Source organism: Colossoma macropomum, unplaced genomic scaffold (genome assembly GCF_904425465.1).
Source record: "Colossoma macropomum unplaced genomic scaffold, Colossoma_macropomum, whole genome shotgun sequence".
NCBI classification, from domain to species: domain Eukaryota; kingdom Metazoa; phylum Chordata; class Actinopteri; order Characiformes; family Serrasalmidae; genus Colossoma; species Colossoma macropomum.
The window spans coordinates 569,476-584,276 of NW_023494797.1; the positions used below are offsets into that span (position 1 = coordinate 569,476).

Here is a 14,801-nt window from a genome sequence, read left to right on the forward strand (position 1 = left end):
TCATGATTTGAAAAACGTCAGGAGAGTAAAAAAACATCATCCAGTCCACCGTTAAATAGGTTTGAATAGGTTTATAAAAGGCCATTTTAGTCAGTGGCCTAATTGTATTGTCACTTGGTCAGCTGTTTTTATTTATTTATTTATATGATGGAAACAATATGTTTCGCCCCACCATTTTTGGACGTGTGGCGCCACCCCTGCATAACATGATTAAAAGATTCAGAGTATCCAGAAAAATCTCTGTATGCAAGGGACAAAGCCAAAAAACAATATTGACTGATCGTGATCTTAGGGCCCTCAGACGGCACTGCATTAAAACACGCATGATTATGTAGTAGAAACCACTGTCTGTGAACACAGTTCATTGCTGCATCTTTAAATGCAAGTTAAAGCTCTACCACGCAAAGAAGAAACCATTATATAAAGAAGATTCAGAAATGCCGTGCTTTCTCTGGACTTATACTCATTTACGATGGACTGAGACAAAGTGTCCTGTGGTCCAACAGATCAAAATTGGAAATTCTTCTTGGAAATCGTGGATGCCCCATCCTCCAAGGTCAAAAGGAGAAGGGCCCATCCTGCTAGTTATCAGTGCAGAGTTTAAAAGCCAGCATCCATGATGGAATGGGGTGCATTAGTGCACATGACATGGGTGACATGCACATCTTTGAAGGCAATATTAATACTGAACGATATATACATGTTTTGGAACAACTTATGCTGCCAAACAGATTAAGTCTTTTTCAGAGAAGGCCATGCTTAATTCAGCAAGACAATGCCAAACCACATTCTGCACATATTACAATAGCATGGCTCCACAGTAAAAGGGTTTGGGTGCTAAACTGGCCTGCCTGCAGTCCAGGCCTGTCACCCGTTGAAAACATTCGGCGCATTATGAAACAGAAAATACGACAAATGAGATCCCGAACTGTTGAACAAAAATCCTATATCAAACAAGAATCAGAAAACATTTCACTTTCAGAACTACAGCAGTTGGTCTCGTCAGTTCCCAAACACTTAAGGAGTGTTATTAAAAGAAAAGGTGATGCAACACAGTGGTAAATCATTAATATGATTTGCATATCATTGAATTCTATTTTTATTTACATTCTGCACAGTGTCTCAACTTTTTTGGAAATGGGGTTTTATTAATATTTGAAGTCTGAATACTTTTTTAAATATCTATAGTTCATGGAAGTTGCAGAAAAAATGTGTAAGAACCATTTGTAATCTAGAAAATGTTGGTAACTTTCAGATCCCCCAGTTTTTACACAACATGCCATACTAATCTAAGATTCTGACTGTTTACTGCAGAAAGTGGAGGAGGTGTGCTCATCTTTACTGAAAGAGCCATTTAAATCCTGTCATGAGTTTGTCAGTCCATATTCATATATGGCCAGTTGCTCCAATGACCTTTGCCTGTAAGTACACAGCACACTTCCAGCAGTGTTAATGCATAACATTACTGATACCACATTGAAGATATTTGAAAGCCAATTTTCCTGACACTGAAAAAATTAGTCCTGTAACCTATTCCAGAGTACCTTTGTGATATATCCATCACCAATGCTATGCACACCAGAGCAGGTTTTTTTAAGGTTTATTTAATTTGACAGTATGTAATCAGTGCCCAAAAAACTTATGATTAACTTTGTTGTTGGAAGTGTAAGATGTTGTCAGGAATAATGCACCCTCTTGTGTATCCTTTAACAGAGTCTAGTCAAATTCAGTATTTTTGTACTTTTTTTATGTACTTTTTTCAAAAAAAATAACCATTGTTTAGAGTTATGTGGTCAAAATAGAACTATACAGATTAAGTCATGCTCAGGGGTCCCTATTAGCTTTTATTAACCCTTGGCCTCGGTAGAATTTACAATATCACCTACACTGTTGATTGAGGGAATAATCAGAATTTTTTCAGTATTTCAAGACATATTTCTTGTTAATTAACTCCTCTCCTCCAGTCCTCCAGTGTCTGTATGTGTTCATGCTCATGTCTGGTACTGTCTGATCCCTATGGGTAGGTCTGGTCCCAATGGGGATGTGGTCTGCCAAGTCTTCACGGAGTATGCAAGGGCATGTGCCCATGCTGAACACCCATTACATAACTGGAGAAAACATTTTCCTGTGTGTGGTAAGTTATACTGAATATATATATTGCTAGTGTTTGTTAGTGTCAGGTGTTCTATCCCTTACATATTTACAGATTTGAGGAAAGGAGAAAAGTGAACATTTTAAAATGATCTGGATTTCTGCTTGAAAGGTTTACCTCATCACATAATTTTGCCCTCTTCCTTTTTCAGTGACCACAATTATTTCAACCATTTGTTCAAGAGGAATTTGTTGTTAAGCAATTTGTTAATTAATGCAAAAAAAATGTATTTGATAAGTAGGACTGTCCTGTTATTACTGTGTCTTAGATCAGGAGTATGAGCTGTCATATTATTATTGTCCCTCTCCTAACACTCAGAATTCAATGCGTAAATTCAACAAACTCATCAACAGACGAGTCCAATCTGACGTGTTTAATGAAATAGAACGCTAAATTTTACAGTGCTCTGATCTTCCAGAACTGTAGCCTGAGTCTTGACCAGATCACATTTTAGGAACCATTAGATCATTCTAGAAATCCAGATAATTCCAAAGGATACACACACTTTTTCTCACAATTTTAGCTTTGCAATTGTTTGTCTCTGTAGACTTTTACAACTTGATATTGTAGGGGTATAAATGTTTCAGTACAATATTTTAAAAAACAAAAAAATGAATCTCTGATTTTCCCATCTGTCTCTTCTGAGGATCTCTCATTTACTGTCTTTCTTGGAAACCCCTGCCAATAATCAATAAAGCATCTGGGTGCATCATAATAGAGTAAGGGAGAGGGCTTATATTTTTAAAGTATCCATGCTCTAATGACTGGCTGAATGGCTTCTTTCTGAGGTCTCTCAGACTATAGGGGATGTTTTTTTTGCTGTTTTGTTAGAGGGCTGGCGTGGAGTTGTGTTTGAGAACTTATCATTTATCTGGGCCAAACCATAATCAGTGATCTGTAGAATAAAGACATTTTAACATATTATTGAAAATCCAATTAAGTCCTGACCTCATAATCAAAAATCATATCAAATCTGAAAATGCATGTTATTACACTCTCACATTATAGTAACAGTTATATTAACATTTGTTGACAATGCTATGCTATTGCTATGAAAGAAATTAACATGACTGATTATATTAAACCTGCTTAAAGAGATCACTTAGGTGTTATCAGTGTGGTGTGAGAACAAAAATACAGTTTCCAATGTCAATTAAACATAATAATAATAATAATATATGCTAACAGATTTTGTCAGTTGTAGTATGGCGTGATGTAAATTTGTTAATATTTGCACAGTGTGATGGGAATAAATATGAGTTTGTTTTGGAGTAGGTATTGAGTGCCCTGCAGAGCTGCATTACAGAGAGTGCATCACATGTTGTCCTGTGCATTGCAATACTGAAAGCATGTGCATTGACAGCAAGCTGCAGTGCCTGGATGGCTGCTACTGTCCTGATGGTGAGAAAGAAAGAGAGATGTTATAAACTGAATTTGCCTCTTTGGTTACCCTTCCTATGAAACCTGGCTTTATAATTAATTTTAATAACAATTTATACATGGAGTTCATTTCTTTGTGCCAAAATTAAAAAAAAAATAGTACACATGCAAAATATTAAGTATCAAAATGTAAAAATGGTCATAAATACAAATTAAAACAAGGAGTGTGAGGAGTGCACCTTATTGTTTAGGTGCCTGTTGGTTGATTGACTTTGGAATGAGAGGTTCTCAGCCCCTCCTTAAATGGCAAAGTGTCTCCCAATATGCTGCAGCGCATTGTATTAAGTGCAGTATTGAACCAAGATATCTGCTTTTATGGCATATTTCCCTTGGTATATTTAAATGATTCATATAATTCATTATTACATGATGTTGCTATGACTGCTATGTGGCGTGTATTTAGTGGTTTGTATGAAGTTAAATTGATGGATTAATTATAGAGCTTGCAAGATAGACATAGTTGTTCATGTTTGATTACTACAAAAGAGAACGAAGTTGGCTTGTCATAGTTGGCCAAACTGTTTTGAAGGCTATGAAAGCTGTTTTGTACATGCCCTATACAGAAACTGGATTTTTCTTTCAGCATGCCAGTTAACTCAATTCTACTCCAAGTTGCTTTTCACTTTATTAGTTCTGTTACCTAGCAAGTTAAGTAATTACTTAATACATTACTTTCCTAGCTAGCCTAGTTAGTCTTTTATTGAACACTGCTGATTAACAAGTTAACACTAATAGCTGCAAAACCATGTGTAGCCAGTTTTACTTAAAATACATTCGTTTGCAATGTACATTGTTTTAGACCTGTGACTTTAGTAGTTTAAATGCATCAGTACAGCGCTGCTGAGGGAGGTTCCACGCTTTGTGGAATGGGTGTGGCTAAGGGTCAGAGGACCTGTGACTCCAAAAAGACTGGCAGATGCTAGTAAACAGCAGTATAGGGACTGAATTCAAGTTGATTTTATTTTCATTATTCATACTTGCAATGTATTTTTTATTATTCAAGGTGATTTATTATTGTATTTAAAATCTATTCCACAAAATGAACTCCATGATGTGTGTTATATGTTATTCCTGAAGCTAAACAAAAACATGTAACTCCTTGCTTGACATAGTGCGTGTATGTTGCGGAACAGATCTGATCTATGAGGATGGATTGTGTGTGAAGCCATCTGACTGTCCATGTGAGCACCGTGGAATGCTCTACCCTTCAGGACACACCATACAGGAGGACTGCAACAACTGGTCAGACACAACAGCAACTTGCACACAATATTTACACACTTAGTGTCTTACACGTCATTTGTGTAACAAACAAACATGATTTCTAAATCAAAATTAAAAACAGCGCCCGGACAGTCTGTGGCGGCACATAACAAAAACACAACTGGATGAGCGAGAAATCCGACCGGCTCCCTCTGCGTTAAAAGCCAGGTCAGGTCAGGAGTCACAACACAAATGATAAGAAGAGCCATTTTGACCTTTCAACAAAAATCAAACCACCTTGGGAGCCACAACATTTAATGTCCAGTATGTCTCAGTATGTGATAATGTCCTAGTACAGGCTAAACAATATAAACGAAAACGCGGACTTACTCTACTCTGCTTTAAGCTTTAGCTATAGCCACTTTTCTTCCATCTCCGCCAGAAAACTTTTCCTCAAAAGCTGAATGGTTTCATGTAAAATGTCTTTCAGCTTTCGACTGTTTTACGAGGCTGAAGTCGCTTCTCATTCGCCAGCTTCTTGCTGAACTTTCCCGTTCTACCTTAAATTCTGACTGAGGTGCCGAAGGTAAATGCGGCACCATTTAAGGTGGAACGGGAAAATTAGAAAGAGAAGCGACTTCATCTTCGCAACCTTTTAGTGTTTGACAGTCTCTCGGTGCAGATTTAACGTATCAGGAAACCAACTGCGCTGCTTATAAATGCGAACAAGTCCGTTCATCTCCAAATGTTCGTCTGTCTTTCTCTTTTCCTTTTTCGTTCGCTACTAGCCAGGCGAAACCTCGTTGCATTGCACGCCAGTCGTTGAGAAACAGGGCTTTCGCACTATGTTGCACACGCCCCGTCTCGAAGATATTTTACTGACACAGCGACACCACCCAACCCCCGTCTCTACCACGAGACCAAAACCGAAGTTAAAACATCACTAAAGAAAACGGACAGGACGGCTATAATGTGCTGCGTGGTCATCCATTACCACTGGATCTTATTTCACCCTAACAGCGCATTTTATCGCACATAAGTGGCAGCAGCGTCTTCAAACAAGAGCAGTGAATGAGAGCCTTCCAGTTCACTTGCCACATCACTTCCATTTGTTATATTAATAAAATATATTGGACATAAATGCATTATGGATCATTGCAAATACTTAGCTTTAAAAGTACCAAGTTCTCAGACAGTAAGAAAATAGAAATCATGTATAGAAAAAAAGATGCATTGAGATGCATCGATAATTGTTTTATAATTGCATCGCAGCCCTCTGAATCGTAATCGAATCGAATCATGAGGTGCCTAGAGATTCCCACCCCTAATATATATAACTTTTTCATGTTTCTGTGTCTTTCAGTACATGTGTTGGTGGTGTGTGGAACTGCACGGAGCACAGTTGTCCAGGTTCACTATCACACTTTCTGTCTCTATCCTTCTCTCCTGTATTTCTTTCTTTGCTTAAAGTGAATATAATGCCTATTTTGACATGCATGCCTGTGTTTGTGTTCTACAAAATTATATTTAACAAATATTAATATTCTGCCAGATATTGGTAGCTAGGCAAGTTATCAAATGTACAATCCCAATTCCAAAAAAGTTGGGATGCTGTGTAAAATGTAAATAAATGTATATAAAACCAGAATGTAATGATTTGCAAATCTCAGAGACCCATGTTTTATTCACAATAGAGCATAGAACACATATCAGATGTTGAAAGTGAGACATTTTACCATTTCATGAAAAACATTAACTCATTTTGAACTTGATGGCAGCAACGCATCTCAAAGTTGGGACAGGGCCGTGTCTACCATTGTGTAGCATCCCCTCTTCTTGGGGTTGTACATTAAATACTGTAATTTGAAAACAATTTTGAGCAGTTTTGAAATACATTTGGTTTAGTCAGCCTGTAATGGTGTATTTAACCATACAACAGCTTAGTTGCACGTTAAATAACATAAAAGTGTTCAGTTTAAGGGTTTATTCTACAAAATATTCCTGTAGAATGTCAAAGAACAGTAACATATTCTACCTGTTGCAGGTGAAATGTGCTTTTTCCTATATCATTTACCTGTTTCTGTTGGAATGTGTCAACTTATTATAATTATTATAATTATCTAATTGTTATATAATTAATAATGATAGTATATCATTATTAAAATTACAATTTTAATAAAATTGTAATATTACCAAGCTCGTACTGGTAGGATAGAGTTAATTTTGACAAACTAGCTGTAATTGTCCCAGGTGACTGAAATGGATGTTTTTTGTGTTGGATGATGCAGGGGAGTGCTCAGTTACAGGGGATATGTATTTCCAATCTTTTGATGGTCGCGTTTACACATTCCCAGCTACCTGCCAGTATGTTTTAGCCAAGAGCCGAAACTCAGGCGGATTCATTGTGACGATCCAGAATGCTCCATGTGGCCATGTAAGTCCCTCAATGCTGTCATATTATATACAGAAAAAATACAATCACACCACATATTATACTGTGCTGTGAAACAATATATGCTCCTTCCTCGTTTTCTCTATTATTGCCTCATAGTGAATGCTTTTAGATCTGTAAACAGTGTGGAATTTTAGAGAAAGAGAAAACTTTATCAAACATTTTTAGAATTATTATTTCCATTAAAAAAAGTTACTATTTAATTAATTTATTTAATTTAGTTAAGATATCCAACATATAATTGCATGTGGAAAAGGGATTGCCTCTTTAAAATTAATATGGAATAATATTAATATTTAATTCTCAGTCCATTTCTTACTGTGGAATCATAAACATTGAACTTAGCAGAGGCTAGCGAGGCCTGCAGTTCCTGCAGTGTTCTCCTGAAACCTTTAGTGACTTCCTAGATGATTTGCCTCTGTGCCATTCGTGTCAGGCCTGCCACTCTACACAAGATTTATCCATATTCCATATAGTTTTCAATTTGTAGGTAGTGGTCTCACTGTGATTAGGTGATGTCCTTCAAAAGAATGACAGAGCCAAAGACTTTGTAGAGGGGGAGAGAGAGTGAGAAAAAGAGAGAGGCATTTCAGTAAAGTGACTGGTGAGAGATGTTTGTTTGGGCAGACTGCACCTGTTGGTGGCGTCTGTAGTGCTCATGAATGAAACGATTTAGACTCTGAGTTGGTTATCTCCATGTGAACAGTACACACATACACTCAAATTCCCTCACAAACTCTTAGCCATAAATCCCCACTTCCTGAACTACATAAGTGATTTCTAGTCTAATATATCTCAACAGCTTTTCTCATGGATTTTCTTTTGATCATGGCCAGGTGTGCTCATAAAAGCTTTGTGGCAACTGCACCACTCTGATGGCATGTTGGATAGCTTTGCTCCTTAAATAAGTTACATAATAATTTAAAAAATGTGCTTTGTGTTTGAAAAGTTCTCTCTGTCTAATATAACATTTTGTATAAAGATAATAAAGCATTCAGTGTAATATGTAATAATGGAAAAAATCAGAAAGGCCAGATTTTTTGAATTAGTAGTCAGTTGAGTAGAATTTGCAGTCAAATTCTGAAATCATTTCTCATTGAATCACTTTGTGTTCTCTAGTGCATTGCTTGGGTAAAGATGAAACAAAGTCTGAGATGTATTTATGTCGTGATAAAACCTTGTGTTGTTTCAAAAGATACATGAAAAGCCTCAAAAGATGGGGAGCTCCTCTTTCTCAAGGCCTCCGTCTCCTAAAGCTAGGGGCTGATGATGGTAAAACTCAGCATGCAGAGAGCAGCATGGTGTACTGTGTCACCTGTCTGGAATCTGAACAAGCCATTCAGCTTATCTGTGTCTCAGAATGACAGAGCCAAAGACTTTGTAGAGGGGGATAGAGAGCGAGAGGGAGAGAGAGGCATTTCAGTAAAGTGACTGGTGAGAGATGTTTGTTTGGGCAGACTGCACCTGTTGGTGGCGTCTGTAGTGCTCATGAATGAAACGATTCAGACTCTGAGCTAGTTATCTCCATGTGAACAGTACACACATACACTCAAATTCCCTCACAAACTCTTAGCCATAAATGGCCAATTCCTGAACTACATAATAGTCGAATTATCTAAAATTGAAGCATTTAGATAATATGTTAGTCTATCTGTTTAGCTATTCTTCAGTTGTTCCTACAATAGCTATATACCTCTGTCTGTGTGTGTGAACCTGTAGAATCTGGATGGGGCCTGTATTCAGTCAGTGAACCTGGTCCTGAATGAGGATCCTCGCACTGAGGTATCGCTCAGCCACAATGGGGAGATATACATGTCCAGCCAGTTCCGCATCTCTCTGCCATATTCAGACGGTAACACATTGTTCTCTCTGCTCTAGATGGACAATAAATAATTGGAATAGTATAGTGCATCCTTGTGTTCCTTTATTAAATCGCCTGGGCATGTCTTTCTGCATGTGTGCAGATGTGTTTCAGATCCAGGAGCTGTCATCCATGTTCATTCAGGTAAAGACTGTGGAAGGAATACGACTGCAGTACAACTGGAGGGAATTCAGGTTGTACCTGCAGCTTGGGGAGCTGTGGAGGGATGACACTGTGGGACTCTGTGGTACCTTCAATGGGAACATCCAGGATGACTTTCTGTGAGTAACACACTGACTTATATATCTTCAACTCACTTTCTGAAAAAAAACCAGTCTCTGTACTTGATGCCTGCTGGGTCTACAATTTCTCTTTAGGGGCCAAATAAATACCTTCGAATTCTGAGAGCTCCATAATTGATGGGGAATAATTTTTCATTGAGTTTCTTATCATGATGATAAGAAATGATAAGATTCAAAATCATTTAATTTCTTATCATCTCATCTTTTAAATCTACTTAATTTGCTAAAGAAATGTAACACAAACTGCCAGTGGATGACTGGAGGGAGTTTAGACGATGAAATGAATGCCTTTAATCCATAAGAGAAGGTCAATTAAGGGGCCAGTCAGATTTTGACTGAATCAAAACTTAAACTTTTAAACTTAAACTATACCATCAGACCTCCTTACTGTATTACAGTAACTCCTCTGTAAGGTAATGCTGTTTGCATAACTGTACAGATGTTATTTTTCTTCTAATATGATTCTGACTCTGAAGTGCCATTGTGGCCTCACCTCTGGCACCGCTCCTGAGGCCTGAGTCCTTGAATATTGTAGATGGCATTCTACCTTTGTGTTGTACCATACACAGATCATATACAGAGAACATTAGCTTATCCAGGGGCAAGTCAAGTCAAATTTTATTTATGTAGCACTTTTTACAGAAGGCGTTGTCACAAAGCAGCTTTGAAGAAAAATCAGAGTCCAAGCCCCCATGAGCAAGTGGCAAGGAAAAATTCCCTAAGAGCAAGAGGAAGAAAGCTTAAGAAGAACCAAGACTCAAAAGGGGGACCCATGCCTCTCTGGTCGACAGTGGATAGCAAAGCAATAACACAAGAGCAATATGAACAGAGAATAAGGTTTTACCATTAGTATAAAATATTAAAATACGGAAACGGCGAAAAACAGGTGAAGCAATGGCTTTGATTAAATAGTTCTGTGCATGCAGCAGTATCATCAGGAGGGTCAGTGGTATGCAGCGTTATACAGCAGGAAGCTCCATAGTGGTCAAATTGTTTCAGAAGGCAGGTGAGCAGTGGGCACCTGATCTAGGCAGAAGATGCAGCAACAGCATCAGACTGATACAAATGTGTGTATTGCTAAGATAGGGCATGAAACAAGATCTAGTTAAGTCAAGTGGTCATTTTGGTCATTCCTCAATATAACTTATAACAATAGGCCCATGGTGCAGCACACAACAGCAACACCATTACACAAGACTACATAAAGTGCAGATACGTGACATTCATTTTGACAGAGATTTTTAAAAATGCTAAATAATAAAAATGAACAATAAAAATATGCATAGCCTTTTAAAGATTCTAGAGTACTTTACTGGAAACAGATAAGGCAGGGGACATTTTTAAAAACTTCATTAAACATATAAAAAATGTAAAAAAAAAAAATATATATATATATATATGCATTGTTATACATTATCAGCTGGCATCTAATTACTGATGATTTAGTGAGAAGGTAGCTGATATTTTTTAATCAAGTTTAATTGAGTAATTGTGAAAGAAAAAAGTGGATTTGACAATAGAATCGGCTATCCCTGTCTCTGGAACTGATCTGACACTGCAGATGTGTACGACCAGGGGTGTTCCTGGAGAGCCAGTGTCTAGCACAGTTTGGTAATTCCCCTATTCAAACACATCCACTACATCTAGAAATGATGAGCTGAATTAGATGTGTTTGATTGGGTAAGTCACCAAACTCTGCTGGACTCCATGACCCCCTCCATGACTGGAGTTGATATTCCCCGGGACAGGCCATTATAGAGCCCATTTTTTTAGGATTGTCTGTGCGATAGATTAGAAAAAATAGACTTCACTGTCTTTGCTAATGTAACTTTGGCATGTGAACGTATGTGCAGTAACTGCATCAACATTACATTATAGTGAAGTATGGACCATGGTTATTTCTAGAACTAAAAGATTTGGGGAAAATTTGTAATTGACTGCCAGATGTTATGATCATGCTGTCATGTACACAGCAAATGGGTTTTTGCTTGCTTCTGATCTACAGGTCTTTGTTATTAGGTTCAATTTCTAGGGATGCACCATAATATAGGAATTATATTGGTGTCTGCAGGTAATTGCCTAAAATTGCTTAAACAAATATTAGATGACATTTGTTAAGAATGAAGAGCCGAATGTTTACACACACATCATTTGGCTACTTTACTACAGTGTCTGTTTTTTTTTATTAATTTTTACTGCATTTGTAACTGTATAGAAATAAATGTTAAATTCCCCTGCATTGGTAATCAAGATTTGTCTTGTCACAGTTTCTGCATTTTCTAAACATTTATGTATCAGCAAATTAGTTCATAAAAATGATCAGAAATTGACATTTTAATGATCATTCAACAATTACCATATTTATTCATCTCTATATATTTCCTAACACACGTAGAGAAAATGTTTTAGATAATGTAGGCTTTAATTAAAATTGCTCCTCTTGCCAATTGAAAATCACAGAATTTGCGATTTTGATATAAAAAACACTTAATTTTTCAGCCTTATTTGGCCTTTTAGCCTTTGTCCACCAAAATGCAGACTTCCAAAAGAGCTAAATAGGGGACTCACTGCTGTCAATGTCTCTCTGTCTCTCTGTCATCCTGTCCTGCTCTTGCTATGACCTTTTTCTTTTTTTGGTTGTGTTTCTCTCTTCTCTTCTCTTCTTCTACTGTCTTGCTGGGTGAGTTGTTAATGTGAATGTAGTAAATGTGTTTTGATTGGTGTATTGTTTGCGTTCATTTGCTCATTGTATTTTGTACTCTGGGACTCTAGTGCACCATCCGGTATGATTGAGAGTACACCACAATTGTTTGGGAATGCCTGGCGTGTGTCATCAGCCTGTGTGCCACGACCTAGCTTACCACAGCTTGATCCCTGTGATACTCATCAGCAAGCAGGTAACATGTCTAACTTATTTACATGCAGATACATATGGACAGTCTTTAAAGGGTGATCAACTTGAGTGCAAATGTTAAAATATCTCAATAATACTAGAATGTAGGTGACTCAATGTGTGTTACCAATGCGTGAGTTAAAAGCAAGAAAATCTTAACTCTGCTGGCCGAATTACATATATCACAAGAATCGAAATGACTGTAGTCCTTTATTTGACAGTCAGTAGTAAATTCATGCAGGTCCTAACAGCTAACAGCAGAAAACACATTATATAAGTACACTGACGGTCCCTTTAAAGCAGTTTATTATGTTCAAAGACGTGACACTAACCTGTGTGTGTATGTGCTTGACTTTAGCCGCTTATGCTGCGGAGAAGTGTGAGGTGTTGATGCAGGAGGTATTTGCTGTGTGCCATGAACATGTGAGTCCGGTGGGCTTCCAGTTGCAGTGCCGTGCTGACGTGTGCAGATGTGGAACACCATGTCTCTGTTCTGCCCTCGCCCACTACGCTCGCACCTGTAGGAAACATAATGTCATCATTGATTTCCGCTCACACGTGCACGAGTGCTGTGAGTCTCACCATGAATCACATACACACACACATATAGAACCAGATGTGCTAGCTTTTTATGCCAGCGTTCAGAAACAAATAGAACATTCTGCCTGATAAATATTTGTGTATCAACTTTACAAAAATGTACTGTTTTTTGTAAATACGCTCACTCTGAAATTGATGACTGCAACACGTTCCAAAAAAGTTGGGGCAGGGGAAATTTAAGACCAGGAACGTTGTGAAATGTTTAAAAAAAGCATGCAGTCATGCATGGATATCAAAAGAGTCTCCACAACTGAATGTCTGTAACCGACGAGCCCTCAGACAGCACTGCATTAAAAACCAGCATGTTTTTGTGATGTATATCAGCACATGGGCTCAGGAATACTAAGTGTTGTCAATAAACGCTGTTCATCACTGCATCCACAAATGCAATGCAATGCACAGTGGAAGCCATTTATCAATAACTTCCAGAAATGCTGCTGATTTCTCTGGACTTAAGCTCATCTCAAATGGACTGATGTACAGTGGAAATGTGTATTGGTCTGACAAATCAACCTTTCAGTGGATGGAAATAATGGACATTGGGTTCTCTGGACCAAAGAAGAAAAGGACCGTCCAGATTGTTACCAGCATAAAGTTCAAAAGCCAAGAAGAGTCTGTAATGGTATGAGAGTGTATTACTGCTCATGGCATAGGTAACTTGCACATCTGTGAAGGCGCCATTAACACAGGAAGGTATATACACAGTTTGGAGCCACACAAATTTACAAATCACTGCTTTCTGTTTTTATTGGCATTTCACATAATGTCCTAACTTTTTTGGAATTGGAGTTCGCCCATAGAAAAATGCAAAATATATTTCTGTCTCACTTTTACGGTAGGATCAAAAAAGTGGGAGGATTGCACAGCGGGTGGAGATACTGAAAATGCATCTGATCAGATATTCCTTTCAGTTTAATACCTCTTAAACCCAGGTGTAAATTAGCATTAGGGATATTAGTCTCAAAGGTATATTGTTGGGAGACCTACTTTAAGAATGGCAGCAGTTACCAGACATGTTAAACTGAGGTTCTTTCAGGCCACAGCTCTGGGGAGATAAGCCTTTTCCCTTGTCTAACACTCTGAATTCTGAAGGCCTTGCTAATTAGCTGATGCTTTGAATTAAATGTGTTTCATGAAGCAGAATGCTGTAGTCTACCAAGCTGTTGCCCATAAAGATTGGAGTCTGACACAAGCATCAGAGGCATACTGAAAGAGTATTTACCATTTTGTCCTATTAGCAGTTTACAAGCTAAAACCTTAGTAAAATGAATGTTTATTTAAGACACATTGTGAGCACACTTTCTCACTTCTGTACATCTGGCCCACACAAGTCAAACGTGCAAACGTACTCGTGTGTGTGTGCATGTGTGTGTCTACACTGCTTTGTTTTTTAGTAATTTCTCTCTCAGATAACATAACATCCTGTAATGAGACCTCTGTATTTTGCAGCTGTGGCATGTCCCCCAACAATGGAATACGGTGTATGTGTGTCATCATGTCAGCGGCGCTGCATGTCTTTGTCAGTGCTGCAGTCATGTGGAGAGGAATGTGAAGAAGGCTGTGTTTGTCCACAAGGAACATACTACAGCACACACACACACACCTGTGTTAAAAGGTACAGTGAAACATATCATTGTAGCTTTATATTGTAATTCTTTTAGCCTTATAGGCCAGGCACTCTATAAATGCACTGTTTTACTGTAAAAAAGTCTTATTCCACCCCGTTGAAGTGTAAATAGTCATTCAGAGCAGTTTGAAGTGGTGCAATGTAGAGATACTTACTGACTCAAATTTCTTCACTGTGGTTGTGATAGGAGCCAGAGGTTGCAGTATCTGTTACACAAATATAGCCATTTTATTTGCTATTTAAAATGACCAGTGAACATACATGTAATATA

The 14,801-nt window shown here is 37.8% G+C and overlaps 1 protein-coding gene across 6 annotated transcripts in view; it reads left to right on the top strand.

The window, feature by feature from the left end:
- otog (otogelin) overlaps window positions 1-14,801 on the top strand; it is an 80,958-nt gene that overhangs the window by 20,726 nt on the left and 45,431 nt on the right. For 4 of the 6 annotated variants that reach the window (XR_005008006.1, XM_036583924.1, XM_036583927.1 and 1 more), the window contains exons 10-20: window positions 1,315-1,421; window positions 2,025-2,134; window positions 3,425-3,553; window positions 4,726-4,834; window positions 6,159-6,205; window positions 7,084-7,229; window positions 8,967-9,099; window positions 9,212-9,389; window positions 12,183-12,307; window positions 12,662-12,874; window positions 14,353-14,518. Coding sequence is in view for 5 of the 6 variants with exons in the window: in XM_036583924.1 (XP_036439817.1) it covers window positions 1,315-1,421; window positions 2,025-2,134; window positions 3,425-3,553; window positions 4,726-4,834; window positions 6,159-6,205; window positions 7,084-7,229; window positions 8,967-9,099; window positions 9,212-9,389; window positions 12,183-12,307; window positions 12,662-12,874; window positions 14,353-14,518 (1,463 nt within the window). In the remaining variant the exon portion in view is untranslated. The remainder of the gene's footprint in view (window positions 1-1,314; window positions 1,422-2,024; window positions 2,135-3,424; window positions 3,554-4,725; window positions 4,835-6,158; window positions 6,206-7,083; window positions 7,230-8,966; window positions 9,100-9,211; window positions 9,390-12,182; window positions 12,308-12,661; window positions 12,875-14,352; window positions 14,519-14,801) is intronic. The other 2 variants (XM_036583925.1, XM_036583928.1) reach the window with 1 other exon arrangement.